General features: G+C 53.1%; 1 protein-coding gene across 6 annotated transcripts in view; it reads left to right on the top strand.

Moving 5' to 3' along the window:
* The first annotated feature begins 871 nt into the window (after window positions 1-871).
* The window catches only part of ACOT11 (acyl-CoA thioesterase 11), a 67,593-nt gene continuing 53,234 nt past the window's right edge, over window positions 872-15,230 (top strand). For 5 of the 6 annotated variants that reach the window (XM_064493551.1, XM_064493550.1, XM_064493552.1 and 2 more), the window contains exon 1: window positions 872-1,120. In XM_064493551.1, the coding sequence (XP_064349621.1) occupies window positions 1,088-1,120 (33 nt within the window). In that variant the 5' untranslated portion in view covers window positions 872-1,087. The remainder of the gene's footprint in view (window positions 1,121-15,230) is intronic. The other variant, XM_064493547.1, reaches the window with a different exon arrangement.

The raw sequence follows: 15,230 nt of genomic DNA, 5'->3' as shown, positions 1-15,230 counted from the left end.
GGGGCACCTCACCTACCCTCCCCAAGCATCTGTCAGGTGAGTTGGAATGAGGAGATGGTGAGGCCTGGCACACAGTAGGTGCTGGGTTATTGTGAGGAGCTCATTATTGTTCCCGACCACTTGTCCTTCCCGCCTCCTCTGCCTGGATTCTGCTCCCCCTCCCACTTCTTCCCTTAACCACCAAGCACTTGATTTTATTGCCCTGTCATGAGAAGTCCAATGTGAGTGTCAAGGCCACTTCACGAAGCCTCTTGCAGAAGTGAGAGGGAGAAGGGGAAATCCTGGTGGTCGTTTAGTCAGTGGTGGCTACAGAGGGGCTGGGGTAAGTGCCCAGGAGGCTGAACTCTGTGGAGTCAATGGGTGGAATTTGACAGGTGCAACTTTTAGAAAAGTCACACTGCCTATTTTAAGGAAGTGAGGGGGTGTGCCCTGGCCCTGGCCAGTAGCTGCTGGATTCTGGCAGCCTGGAGAGGTGGGGCGCGTGGCAGGCGGGCAGCACTCCCAAGGGTGAAGAGTCCTAGCAGGTGGGTCTGGTATCTCTCTGGAGGCTGCTGGCAGCTCCCTGGCCTCCTGCCACTTTCTGGCCTGACCCTTACGGACAGATGGAACCCTGGTGCCTGTTTTGCCCGTCTCACTGGCTGAGGCTGGGGATCTGGAGCCTCCTGGCCCCGGGAGCGAGCCCAGAGCCAGAAATCCCATGAGGATGATGTCAGGGGCTGGAAGTGGAGGTGGCCAAGTTTGGCTGTGGCTGGAGGCGAAGCGAGTGTCGAGCTAGTGCCCAGTGGGCGGGCGCAGGGCCCTCTGACGTGGCGGTGGCCCAGCTGAAAGCCTCCCTCCTTCCTCTGCACCCGGTGGGCTGGCGGGCACCGGAGGTTCTGTGCGGGGGCTCTAGTGGGAGGGGGCCGCGGGCAGTCTGAGGGAAGGCCGGACTTGGTGATAACGGCTGGGCTCAGGAGGGGCGGGGGCTGGGGAGGAGGAGCAGGAGGAGAGGCCGACCGGCTTCATTTGGAGCCAGAGCCGGGTCGTCGCTCAGGTGACCAGTGTCTCTTCAAGGAGTGTGCGACCAGCTAGCGGGGGCTCGGCAGCAATGATCCAGAATGTCGGAAATCACCTGCGAAGGGTATGGAGGGTGGGCTGGGGACGGGTGGAGGCAAAGGGGAGGGGAGGGGACTGGAGGCTGGGGATCCCGAAAGAGAATCGAAGTTTCCATTTTAAGTCAGAAGTTCTGCATCTTCTGTCTCATTTTCCAAGGGCTATTTTGTAGCTCTCTATGCAAGGAGAAATTGCAGAACTCCTGGGCTGGTTTATTATAAACAACAAGCCCCAAACAAGCCCCAGGGGCCGCTCGCTCTCTGGAGGGCTGGCTGTGTGTAGTGGAATTGTCTGGAATTCTATTCTAGGGGTGTGTGTCTCTCCCTATGGAGTTCTGTGCCGGTTTCCACCGGACGGCACAGCTCTGGGACTCTATGGTGTTTAACTCTCAGATTTTGGTGCTCAAAGGCCACAGGGCTGCCAGATGTCACAGGCTAGGGGTGTATGTGCAAATGAGAGAGTGTGACAAGGTGAAGCCAGGGTTCTCGGGGACAGTAACCTCTTTGGGAGAACACATGCAGGACTAAGTGACCTCGCAGAGAACGTTTCCCTGGAACCTTTTAACTGGGACTTTGGAGCTGCGATTAGATGCTGAGGTACCACATAGACTCAGTGCTCAGTGGTTCCTGGTGGGGACCTTTGATCTTATGAATGGAGAGGGTTCAGGACAGACTGGTAGACGTGCTGATGTAGAGTGAGTGTCCTCTAAAGACATGTTTGGGAAAAGCCTTTTAAAAGGGGTAGAGGCAAATAAAGACATCTCTTTTCCACCCTCCCTCCATCTGCATGACCACCACTCAGCCCAGACCTCATCATCCTTCCCTGGCCCGGAGCACCTTCCCCTCCCCGCTTCCTCATCCCATGTCCACCCTGCTCCCACCAACCCTCTGCTGGAGGGATGCTTCTAAGGGACAAATGGGATTGTTCCTCACCTGCTCAGATGGCGGCCTTCAGGCTTGGTGCCAGGGTGCTCAGTCCCTGCACACGGAGCTCAGCAACCCGGGGAAACACATCATCACAGTTCCTCTCCTCTGTATGGCCACTGCCCTGAAGGTCCCTACAGCCTTCCCATCCACCCCTCACAATAGGGAGGGAGCTGCTGACAAGGCACAGAGAAATGAGAGGATATGCCTGGGCTTGTACCACTGGCGAGAGACTCAGAACCCCTACCTGCTAGGTTGGGATCCCTTTTCCAGCCCGTGTCTTGGCAACTCAGAAAGTGGCCTCGCTCTCACACCTGAACTCACCCCATCCCAGCCTCCCCAGCCTTCACACACTGCACTGCAGATTCAGCACCGACCACCTTCCTCCACCTCATGTGCACCAGGGTCTAAGGGAGGCCACATCACTGCCTTTCACCTGTGCCTGGTCTAGGTGGGACCACGCTGGCATCCTGGTGTGTCTGGACGGCTGCTCACCCACTCTGCTGGGCAGTGGTCAGAGTATAGGAAACTGCCTTAGAGACACTAACTCACCACCCCTGTAGACCTCAGTTTCCTCATCTGTGAACTAGATCTGTTCCTGCAGATCTTGCTAGATTTTTGGCAAGATTAAAGACTTTGGAGGAATGTAGAACTTGGCACATAATTGACTACAGTAAATATTGTTTCTTTTTCTTCATCTCACCTGGACTTCAGTTTCCTCAGTGGGTCAATGACAGGGTCAGTTGGTGGGATGAGGTGGTAAAAGCTAGCTTCTTGTTGAGCACCTACTAAGTGTGAGGCATATTTAAACTTCCCACTAGCTTTGCAAGGCTGCCGGTATTCATCTAGCTGTACAGCTAAGAAAACCAAGGCTCTGGCGTTGAGTCACTTTGTGCTAGTTAGAGAATTCGAAGTCTTATCTGACTGTAAGCTGCAGCTGGGCTGGGGCCCTGGTGTTGTGGCACTTCTCCTTGTCCTGGGCTGCCCTGGCTGAACCGAGGAACTGACACCTCTGCCTTGTGCCTGCTCCGTCCTATGGCTCCAGGGACAGATGGTGCTGCCCACTAGGTCCTCTGCCAGCTCCCTGGCTGCAGGCCTGCATGCTCCTGCCATTCTCAGAAGCAGCCTACCTGTGGGCAGGAGGTGACATCAAGGCTGTGGGAAAGGACCAGAGCCCGGCGTTTTAGGGACATAGGGATGAGTCAGACTGGACCTGTCCTCAGGTGCCCCCAGGCTGATGGGGAGACAGAGAAAGGTACAAAACGACAAAGACTGCACAGTGTGGCCAGGCCGTGACAGAGGGAAGCCCAGAGGTCTTCCTCACAGTCTACAGAACAGGAGGAGGTGCTGGGTTGGCTCTGCCTTGAAAACTTTTCCAGGTTAGGAAGCATGGGCCAGGTGGAGGCATCTGTGTGTGAGATGTGGGAAAAAGCCCTTTCCACAAGGAACAGGGAGAGAATTTGGCAGTGACCCCTCAAGGAATCCCTCTCTGGCCCCCATGCCCATGTAATATGTATATCCTGCCTGGGGCTTCTTCAGTAGTAATAACCTGCTCTTAACAAGTCAGACATGAGTTAGGTAATGTCAGCAGACATGAAGTGTTAAGCATCTCTCTTGGAGAGGAAGCCTAGTGAGTGAGTAGAAAGGGTTTTGGTAGCGAGAAAAGCAAAATCCCAGCTGCACCATCCCGAGCAGCCTGCCCTCGGGTGAGTCCTTCCGAGCGCCTTGGCCTCAGTTCCCTTTTCTGTGCAAGAGGGATAGTTGCACCAAAACCTTGTGAGGGTTAAATGATATTATGAATACAAAGTCATTAAGTAATGTATATATAGGCCTGGAACATAGTGGGTGCTCAAAAAAGTATGGTGGGAAGGTGGGGGGTGGGGAGATGGTCAAGTGGGTACAAGCTTTCATTTATAAAATGAACAAGTTCTGGAGACCTAATGTCTAGCATGGTGACTATAGTTAATAATAACATCTTATGTACTGGAAATTTACTAAGATATGGCTCTCAAGCCTCACCACTCCCTCCAAAAAAAGGGTAACTGTAAGTTGATGGATGTGTTGGTGAGCTTGAGTGTGGTAAGCATTTCACAATGTATATATATATCAAAACACACAGGGGGTATAGCTCAGCGGAAGAGCGCATGCTTAGCATGCACAAGGTCCTGGGTTCAATCCCCAGTACCTCCACTGAAAAAACAAATAAACCTAGCTACCTACCCCAAAAGAACCATCACGTTTTGCAACCTAAATAATGCAACTTTTATTTGTCAACCATATCGCAATAGAACTGGGAATAAAATTATAGTGAGGCCCTGGGACTCTAGAGAGACATGGGACCTGGCCCCTGGCCTCAAAGAGTTTCTCTATCTTCTCATATGCACACCCACTTTACAATCTAGAAAGCGCTTGTATGTACTTTATCTTGTTCAAAAGTCCAGGGAAGCTTCAGGCTGGTTGGTACCACCTCTGCTGTGGCCCCGAGAGGCCCATCATTCGGGACCGGATGCTCGCTGCTGGGTGGCGGTGCTGAGCCCCTGCCCCTCCACTCCTTGGCCTCATCCTACTTGTGACCTCTAGAACAGGCTGTGCTCCACCCTGTGGGTGTGGCCTGGCCAGGTGTGGCTCTGCTCTCAGGCCTGGAATCTGGTCAGAGCCCAGGAAGGGGAGTGGCCCTCCAGTCTTCCTAAAGCAGCCTCAGGTTTCCGGCACACTCCAGGGCTGAGCTGAACCAGGTGGGTCTCAATTTCCATTTGATCCCTTAGGGAGGGTGTGGGGAGACCCAGCTCCTCTCCTTCTCCGAGGATGCTGCCCCCAACCCCCCAGCTGTGTGAGGGGTGGTGGTCTGGAGTCGGATGGCTCTGGTGGGTTTGGGCTAGTGGCTAGAGGCTACCCTTTTAGGCTTAGTTTCCTCACCTGTAAGATATGGACACGGAGGTAATAATGGTCCCCATCACTTGAGCCTGCTTTGTACCAAGCAGGTTAGTGCCATGATGGCACTTATGCAGAGACTGAATGGCCTGCCTACAGGCTTTGAGAGCAGTGGGGCACGTGGGACAGGCAGCCTGGAGAGAGGAAGGGGCCCAGAGATTAAAGGACTTTGGGGCAAGGGAAGGGGTAAGCACAGCACTGCTTCGTCCACCCCAACCCTGAGGGCCTCCTGGGACTGAGTTTACCTGGTTCCCACCTGCCTGCCCTTGCTTTTGAAAATAAAAGTAGAATTTCCAGGCAGCCAGACTAAGAGAAGGTATGTCTCATCCCTGCTCAAACTGGTTCTCAGCCAGGCAAACAGGAGAGACTGGGAAGGACTTCCGAGCCTGCTAAGCCCTCTGGAGAGGCCATGGTGGCAGGGGATGATGACGGGGCAGGGGAGGGGGGAAGGAGTGTTGCGATCCCCACTGCCCAGGTGGGATGGACTGGTCAGGGACCACTCCCCCTCCATCTCTTTCTCCATGCCATCTGGAAGGCAGGAGAGCCTGGAGGCAATCGATGGAGGGTCTCCCAAGTGCCAGGCTCTGTCTCAGAAGTCCTGTGGGCTGGGTGATCTGATCTCCAGGGCTGTGGTCCCCCATGCAGCACCCCTGCCAGGCTCTGGAGTCAGAAGAACCCATGACCGGTCTCTGCTCTGCCTTTTACTGGCCACCTGCCTTCGGGTGAATCTTTCCGTGTTCCCTAAGTTTCCTTGTCCTCCACTGTAAAATGAGGGCTTCTACTTCAGGGTGGACTTGAGAATTAAAGGACCTCCCAAGGACTAGGTCTGGCACACAGTAGGTGCGCAGGAAATGGCAGCCATGGGTTTCTGAAAAGGGAATTTAGCGCTTCTGGGAGGGCAATTCTTGGGCGGCCCCTGTGCTATAGGCAGCCCTTAGGCTCGGGGAACGCCTCTCCTACTGGCGCTGTCCCATTAGCAGACAAATGAGCTCTAACATCTCCTCACCTCTGGGCAAACAAAACCCCTCCCTTGTCCTCCTGCCCCCTCCCAGATACTCCGTTGTTTCTTTGTTCCCTGTTTCCCCCAAGACTCTGAAAGAGTTTTCTGTGGTCCCTGCTTCCACTTCTTTCCTCCCATCCTTTCTCTGATCCCCTTGAATGAGCTCTTCTCTCTGCCTTTGCCGCCCTAGAGCTTCTCTGCCCCTGGCACCCCTCCTCCTGGAGATCCACCCTCTCCTGATGCTCCTCCCACCTTGCCCAAGGCGCCTTCCCAGGCTCCCTTGCAGGCTTCTCCTCCAACTGACCTCTTTAGCTGTCTTCCCTCTCTCCTTGGATGATGTCTGTTCTGTTACTATGACTGTGTGACAAACTATACCCAAACTTAGTGGCTTAAAACAGAAGCCATTTTATGAATATCTTGAGATTCTGTGGGTCAGGAATTCGAGCAGGGCTTGGCCAGGTGACTGTTCTGCTTTATGGGGTGTTGATGGAGGTTATTTGGCAGTGTTCAGCTGGCGGATGTGCTGGACTAGGGAGTCCACGATGGCTTCACTGGTATCTGGCCCCCTTGGTGGGAATAGCCCAAAAGTTGAGACTAGCTGGGACTATCATTCTGAGCAGCCATATGGGCCTTTTTCGTGTGAGGGTCTCAGAGTGGTCCGACTTCCCATCTGGCAGTGGGCTCTGCCGCAGCAAGGGCTCCCACAGAACTGGGTGGAGGCTGCTGGGCTTCTTGTGACCTGGTCTCGGAAATCACCAATCGATATATCTCGAAGACGGACCCAGATGCGTGAGGAGGAGATTAAACCCGACCTGGGGTCTAGGGAGGAGTAGCAAAGATTTGGCAGCCGTGTTTGACCAACCGCAGGTTGCAGAGACATGTGGAACTTAATTTCCTGTGTACTCTCATGTCCCCAGGTGCAGGCTCTTCTCCAGGGAGCTCCAAACTTGAACATTCATCTCCTTGACATCTCTTTAATTTTTTTATAAGACCTCAAAAATTCTTGATTTGACCTCTACTTATTTCTCCCCGGTCTCCCCAACCCAGTAACCATCACTACCATCTACCAGCCATTGGTCCAAAGCCTGGGTCCTCCTTTCTCTGTCTCACACATGGAATCCATCAGCAAGTCATGCTGAATCCACCTGCCGAATCCACCTGGGTCCATCATCTCTCTTGGGACTGCAGTAGCCCACTGAGTAGTCTCCCTGCTTCTTCTCTCTCATCCTGAAATCTGCACCCATATGACAGCAGAGTGATCCTAAAATGCAGGTCAGATCACTTCCCTCCCCACTCACAGCCTCCTGTTCTTCCCATCACACTTGGAGTAAAATCCAGACTCCACTGGGACCTAAGGCCTTGGGTGACCTGGGACCTGTCTGCTCCCTTCTCCTTGACACTGCTCCGGCTACTCTGGCCACCCTGCTGTTCTTCTGGCAGCCAAGCTTGTCCCCATCCGTCCTTGAGATCTTTGAACCCTCTGCTATCCTGACTTGAACCCTGTGCTCTCAGAGCCTTGCCCAACCGCAGCTTGTCATTCATTCAGATCTTGGCCGTGAGCCTCCTTGATTACCCAACCTAAAGTAGCTCCTTCCTGTCCACCACCTTATCTCTATCTCATCCGCTGTATTTCTTCTTACTGCACTTTTCACTCTAACACAATCTTGTTCCTTTATTGTCTGTTCATAAGAAGAAGGGTCTGTGTTTTATTCGATGCTGTATTCCCAGCACCTTGGAGGAAGAAATGGGAGTTTTAAAAAAGATTGATGTTGGGGTGGGGAGAGTATAGCTCAGTGGTAGAGCGCATGCCTAGCATGCATGAGGTCCTGGGTTCAGTCCCCAGCACCTCCATTAAATAAATAAATACGTAAATAAACCTAATTACCTACCCCCCCCAAACAAACGAAAAGATTAAAAAAGATTGTTGTGGATCCCCAACCAGGATTGGCTTCTTCCCAGCCTTCCACTCCTGTGTGGTCTTGGTTTTAATCCTTACCAGGACCCTACCCTCCTGGCCTCTGACCCAGCCAGCTCTCATATTTGCACCCAGAGTCCTATCACCCAGGCCAAACATAACCTGGGCCCCTTGCTGTCCCTCGTGCTGCCTGGTTGTCTGACCTGTGGCACTTCCTGTCCCCTCTGTCCCCTCCTCCCCCCATACAGGGCTGGGCTTCACACTGCCTGCCCTATCCCTGCTGGAGGCTGTCTCCTCTCTGCCACCAAATCACTCCTGCCCTAAACACGTCCCTACCCCTCACTTCCAGAGAGGCCTTCAGCAGCCACAGGGCCCTGTTTGGATGCAGCAGGAGTTGTCACTGTTGAGCTTGTGGAGAGATGAAGCCATGAGACCATTTTTGTATAAACAACCATTAAGCTAGAGCCACCCCAGCACAAACATAGCTTAGAACAAAGTGACAACAACAGAAAAACTTAAATGCAGGCTGACTGCCTGACTCTTGTTCATTTTCATCTGCTTGGTTTTATGTTTCCATGTTACAACCTTGTGTGTGTCTTCATTCAACCCCTTGGCCAAATGCTGAACAGAGCAGACAAATGTGGGACTCCGTGGGAGACGGCTCCCAGGTTCAGTTTAACTCTTGTGTACTGAGCACCCACGATGTTCTGGGTCTGTGCAAATGCAAAATATGTCTATTCCTGCCCCAGTGAGTTCTTCCCTTGTGCCTAGAATGCCCTGTTCCCCTGATACCTGAGCTGGTTTCTAGTGATTCTGCCTTCTGTTCCAAGAAGTCATTTCCTTTGTGAGGCGTCTTGAGCCTTTCAGGGGCCTGGGAGATGAGAAGTTGCTGAGTCTAGCTGGACTGTGGGTGGTCACCCATGGGAGGCCTGTCAAATTCAGCATCTTGATCCATGAAATGAAGCCCTGGAGGCAGGCAGAGTGCGTGTTCACCTGACATTGATGGTCACAGAGTGGGGCACGAAGGGCCGTCTGACCCCCACCCCTACTGGGAGCTTCCTGCAGCTCTCCTATCCCCCGGAAGCCTGGGTCCTCATCCTCAAGCTGGGCGTGGGATCTGCCAAGGCTGCCTGGCCAGTCATGGTAGGCACTTCTGACCCCCAGGGACCTGTGCAGGCCCTTCCTGGTTAGGACAATTTCCTGTGTCATTCAACAGTGTCTTGGCTTTTTTTGTTTTGAAGTACAGTTGATTTACAATGTTATGTTAGTTTCAGGTGTACAGCAAAGTGGTTCCGTTATGTACATAAATAAATATATTCTTTTTCAGATTCTTTTCCATTATAGGTTATTACAAGGTACTGAGTGTAGTTCCCTGTGCTATATAGTAGGACCTTGTTGATCTATTTTATACATAGCAGTGTGTATCTGCTGATCCTAAACCCCTAATTCATCCCCCGCCCTTTCCCCTTTGGTAACCATAAATTTGTTTTCTATGTCTGAGTCTATTTCTGTTTTGTATGGAATCTAAAAAAAGTGATACAAATGCCTCGGCTTTTTAACATGGAGAGCTGAAACTTTTCAAGCACTTTCCACAGGTCAGGTCCTGGTCTAAGCACTTTGTGTTTAGTCTCATTGAATCCTCCCTATATTATTATTCCCATTTTACAGATACGGAACATGTGGCTCAGAGTGGCTTAAGTAAGTGGCTAAGGTTATCCAGGGAGACAGAGGTGGGGCCGGGATTCCAGTGCAGCCTGTGTCCGTCTTGCCAGCCCCTGTGCCTTCCGTTTTTTCCTTTTTCTCTTCCTGCCCTGCTCATCACCCCTTCAACAAGCTTTTCTTGTGGCTTCAGATTCCTCTGAGGCAATGTAGGGCACATGGTGGCGGGAGTGGGACTAGGGCAGGAATGATCATGCCATCTTTCAGCCAGAGAGCTTGAGGCCAAGGAAGGCCCTGGAAGATGGTAACTGCTGGGCACCTGCTCAGCTCAGCAGCCCCCTCCAGAGAGCAGGCCAGGCCCAGCTCTGGGCCCCATCCTGTGACCTGGCAATTCGGGGCCTTAGAAGCAGCCCCTTGAGGGTTGGTGTCCCCTTGCTGGGCCTCCTTCTGAGGCCTGGTCCACTCCTTGTGCGGTGTAAGGAAATGTGTCCCGTGGATGAAGTGTCTCCTACCCCCACCACTCTGCTCTGTTTAGGAATGATTTCTTGAACACTGGGGGAAAGAAGTCAGTGTGTTGTGTGAGGGGAGGGGAGCTGGGTGAGAGAATGGGAGGCCTGGGTGGACAGGAGAACTGGTGACTGGCTGGGGCATGGCGGGGAGTGTGGGGAACCAGCAGGGGACTGAGCCTGTAGGTGCTGCCTGGGGGTTGGGGGGCCCACCTGCTGGGGAGGGCGGTCACCACCCCTCAGCTGGAGGGAACTGCAGGGGCTGGAGTAGCATCTGGGGCCTCCAAGGGGCCACAGGGCTCCGAGCTTCCCGGGGCAGGAAGTCCCAGCTGTGACCAGAATCCCAAAGGGCTGAGAGCAGCTCAGGCCTGAGGAATGTGTGCAGTGGGGGTGGTTGAGAGGGGGCCCCTTTCCTGCCTCTCTTACTTCTCTCTCTGGACGTGTGTGTGTGTGTGTGTGTGTGTGTGTGTGTGTGTGTGTGCGCGTGCGCGCTCGCGCGTCTCCCCTCTCCTCTACTTGGTCTGTTCCTACCAGCGTATATTCTTTGACCTCGTGTTTTTTCTATTCTCTCTCTCTTTTCTCCTCCCTCTCTCTCTGTAAAGCCTCTCTCCTCCCCGCTTCCCTCTTCTCATTTTTCCTCCCTCTCCCCCTTGCCCTCCCGGAGGGGGCTTGTGTTGCCTGTAGCTGGTGTGCCCAGCTCCAAGGTAAACGGGCTTGCTTGCAGGGTGGCCAGACCTGGCCTGTCGCCTGGCTGCCCGTTGCTATGGTGACTCAGAGGTGGTGTCAGGCAGCAGCCTTGGCTGTCTGGTAGGGAGGGTATGAGGGACTCTGATGAGGAGAGAGGCTGGCTCTGTTCTTCACAGCCTGTGAAGGGCCCATCCCACTGCCAGGGGCTCCATCATGAGGGAGCTGATGGTGAATGTGGGTTCTAGGCTGGGTGCTGTCGGAGGGGCTCCCTCAAGGGGCCACATAGTGGGGGCCCGTCACTCTTGGGGTCGGACTGCCTGTTGCAGACCCCTCCTACCTCTTTCTGGGGTCTGCTGGAGGTAGGGGTGAGAGGTGGCAATCAGCCCCAAGGAAGGAAGCTGCAGGGAGGCAGCTGTTGGAGATGTAGGGGGAGGGGTAGATGAGAAAACTGACAGGCAGGCCTGCTCCTTAGGGGAAGTGTCTACATTGTAAGGGAGTGAGCCCCCTGTCTCTGGGAGCGAGCAAGCTCACACTGTACAGCCATTGGTGTAGCTGAGATTCCTGCATCTGAGAGGGGCATATCTAGCTGACCATGAGATTTCCTCCCACTCCTGAGAGCTGAGGATTTACAAAGTACAGTTTTCAGCTGACAGAGAGCTTGCAGTTTCCTCACTGGTGGTGGCTGCCTCACTTCCTCACAGGCCGCTGGGTCTTGAGCACCCACTGGGACAAGCGCCTGGCCTCTGGACCACGCTGGGAGGAGGTACTGATAACCACCACCGTTTCCTGCAGAGGAGATGGGGTCGGTGGGGAGGAGAGCTTCCCTGAATGGGCCCAGCCTGGCACAAGTGCCTGGGATGTGACAGGAACTATCCTGCCCATCTGACAAGAGAGAGAGGCAGTTAGAGCAAAGCACCCAAGCGGCCTCAGCCCTTGAGTTAGACAGACCAGGGTTCAAGTCTCAACTCTGCCCTTTACTGGCTGTGTGATTGTGTGTGTGTGTGCACACGTGCACATTACTTAGCCTTTCTGAACCTCTTTTCCCATCTGTAAAATGGGAATAATAACAACATTCAAGTATTAGGGCTATGTGAAGGTTGAAAGAAATAAGGCATAGAAAATGCTGAGCACTGCACCTGGCACATATTAAATAATTAAATTGGGGAGCATGATTGTTCTCAACCTCACCTGCACATCTACCCTTTCAAATTTATAAACGACGAAGCTGGGGTCAGAGAAATTTAAAAACTGGCTCATGTCCCATCAGTTGTTATTCTGCGACATGCTGCAGGGACAGTACCGAAATGATGCAGAGAAGCAGAGCTGAGGATGTTGGCTGAAGCTAATCTGAACCCAGCCTCACACAGCCAGTCCCTGCAGGTTCTGCCCATTTTCCAGGCTCCTGCTGCCTCTCGGTGTAACAGCATCTGCCAGGTCACTCCTGTCTTGGCTCTGTGCGGGCGGGGACCCACTGTCCTGTCTGTGTGGCTGGTCCCCCTCAGGCTGAAGAAGTGCAGGAGTAAGAGGAGGGCTGAGCCACTGCGGTCTGCAAAGCACTTTCCATACGTTCCTTCCCTTTTCCATGTTCATTTCCCAGAAGTGAGAAGACTACTGGAGGAAAGACAAGTCTGGTCCAGCCCAACTGCCTCATCCTCTCCAGCCACCCTCACAGACAGCCGGGTGCCTTAGTTGTGGGACCTCCTTTAACCGTCACTACTCTTGGAGGGAGAAGGGGTGGGGATTATCCTCAGCTTCCAATAACTTACCCAAGGTCTGCCCTTTCACTTAAGACCTTGGACAGACAGCCCCCTCATGCCTCAGTTTCCCCATCCATACCAGCAGGCACTTGCAATCAGTCTCTAAGCCCTTTTCACTGTCATGGTGCTGAGGCAAGGACTGCTGTGTAGACAGAGGCAGGAGGCCTGCACTTAAACCCCACCTCTCTGGTTAAGAGCTGGCAGACCTTGGACTTGGGACTCCGTTGGGTCCCCTGTGTACCTCACCAATGATAACGCCTCACCCATTTCCTGTGGGTCGGGTGAGATGGGAATGGGTAGGCGTTCAGGAAACGTCCTCTCTACCCACTCTGGCTCCTGGTTGGCTCCACAGTGGGTCAGGGGGAGTTGTCCAGATAACCCAGCTGAGGGGAGGTGTCAGATTTCAGGCAAGGCTATTTTTACCCTTGGGTGTAGGGGGAGACAGATTATGTTCAAACTCTGTTCTAGAATGGGGTGAGGGGGCTGGCATGGGAGCAAAGTCTCTAGTGGGGAACTTTTCCTGACCTCCTGGCCTGCATTCCCCCTGCCTGCATGGGGTAACATTAGTGGGGATTGGTGACCCTCTGAGCAAACTCATTCGTTTGGCCCACAGTGAGCCAGGGTCTGTGCTGGGCCCTGTCCACACCGAGTATAGAGAGAGAGGGCTCCTGCCTGGTGAACCTTCATGTCCGATGTCAGCCAAATACTCTCACAATTAAATGCATGTTATCACAGTGGAGAGCCTTACAGAGGGGAGGTCTCTGGGGCCAGGAGCATGAGGACGGGGAACAGATAACGGATCTGGGGGACAAGTGGGCATTATAGAGGTGAAGAGGAGAGAAGAGTCCTCCAGGCAGAGGGGACAGTATGGGAAGAGCCCGGCCGTGGGAGATGGCCTGATGTGTGTGAGGGACTGAGAGACGGCAGGTGTGGCGGGGGGTACTTGGTGTGAGTAAGACTGGAGGGGCGGCAAGGCAGTTATTGGGGGCCTCGTGGGCCTTGTGAAGGAGTTCCTCCTGTAAACCAAACACTTTCACGGTTAGAAAGAGTCTTGGAGATTCTTCAGTCAAATACTCCATTTGACAGATGAGGAAACAGGCACAGAGAGGTAAAATAATTCATCCAAGGTCTCCTGGGGGTGATGAGCTGATAAAAGTTCCATTTATATTCAGTTTTACAGGAAGGCACTGAACTGAAAATGCCTCATGAAGCTCTACCTCCAAAGGAGAGGTGGGGGCAGGCTTGTCCTTAGCTTAGCGTTCCAATTATCATCCCCTGCCTTACTTCTCTTCCTTGCCAGATTTGGGGTCAGGAGCAGGATTAGAAGATTGGAGGCCCTCCCATCCCCCTCTGTCCTTACTAGGGGAGCACAAGGGTTGGCTCAGAAGGGGAGTGCCCACCCCCTGATCAGCCAGCTCCAGTCTGTGGACTCTGGACAGGGACTCAGGGCACTGGCCTCTATTCTCTCCTTGGTCACTGACTGGCTGTGTGACTTGGGGTAGTTTGCATCCTGTCTCTGAATTTCCGCTAGAAAGAGTTTCTTCCATCTTCTTCATCTCCAAGTCCTATAGAAGTGCTGTAGAGATATAAACATGGACTTTGGCTAGTAAGTCTGAGATTTTCTTGAATCCTGTCACTTCTCAGGTGTTCAGAAGCAATGCACTTGCTCTCAGCCTTAGTTTGCTCATCAGTAAAATGGGTGGAAAAACAATGCCTTGTAGGATAGATTTGAGAATTACTGAGATAATACATATGAAAGCTCCTAGCAAAGAATTCGATACACAGTAGGTGTTCAATGATGCTAACCAAATGAATGGCATATAGGAGGTGCTTAATAAAAAATAACAGTTTTATTCTCTACCTTTCCCACCCTGAAATTTTGAAAATTGTCAAGTGCCAACACACCCTGTAGCTAGAAGTAACATGAGGATGTGTGTATAGGATTGGGGACCATTATTTATCTTCTAGAATGAAGATATGATTTGATGTTGTGTGGCAATCAGTAGCCTATGGAATAGTCCACTGATGTCCTCCCAGCCCTCACGCTGGCTTCATGGACTGATGCACTCTCTATTTACCTGGGCGTTTGGTACCCACTACTACCCTTTTTTGCCTTGGCTACTGGGAATCTCAAGGCCAAATGAAATTCTCTATAGCAGCACCTTTGTGCAACTGGATTCCTAAAAGACTTGCTCCTCCCTTATTTGGTTCCTTAGCTGTGTTTGCATTTCGGGACCCGTGTGTGCGTGCCTGCACCTCCTGTGTGCATGTGCAGGCCGCCTCAGAGCCTTTTTAGGGAAGAAGGTAGGGAGTAGGCCTGAAAGGGTGCTTGGGAGGTTGACAGATGCTCCTTCCTTGCTGGTGGGGAAACTGCTGGGAGGCTGCTGGTTGCTCTGAGAACTTGGAGCCACCTTTGTGGGGACAGGGCACCAGCCTGGGCAGCTTCCCCTCACTGCTAGAGTGCCTGGCTCGGACAACCCGGCCTTTCATGGGGCCTGGTTGGGAGTGGGCCAAGGCTGCTTCTCCCTGCCCACTCGGGGCCTGCCTTCACAGTCCCCAGCCCCTGGGGAGAGGCAGGGAGGGAGAGTGGGAGGAACAGGGCCGTGCAGTCTCGCACCCTGCACTTGAATCCCTGCTCCACTGGCTTTTTGAGTTCTCACAGGAGCTCTCAAACCAGCTACGAATCTTGCCCCCTCACGGGGTTGTCACGTGCTTCTGGTGACATCATGGGTGAGAAAGTACTATGTAAACAGTCTGGTT

This window comes from Camelus dromedarius, chromosome 14, assembly GCF_036321535.1.
Source record: "Camelus dromedarius isolate mCamDro1 chromosome 14, mCamDro1.pat, whole genome shotgun sequence".
NCBI classification, from domain to species: domain Eukaryota; kingdom Metazoa; phylum Chordata; class Mammalia; order Artiodactyla; family Camelidae; genus Camelus; species Camelus dromedarius.
The sequence above is the reverse complement of the archived record's forward strand: the minus strand, read 5'-3'. Positions and strand labels throughout refer to the sequence as shown.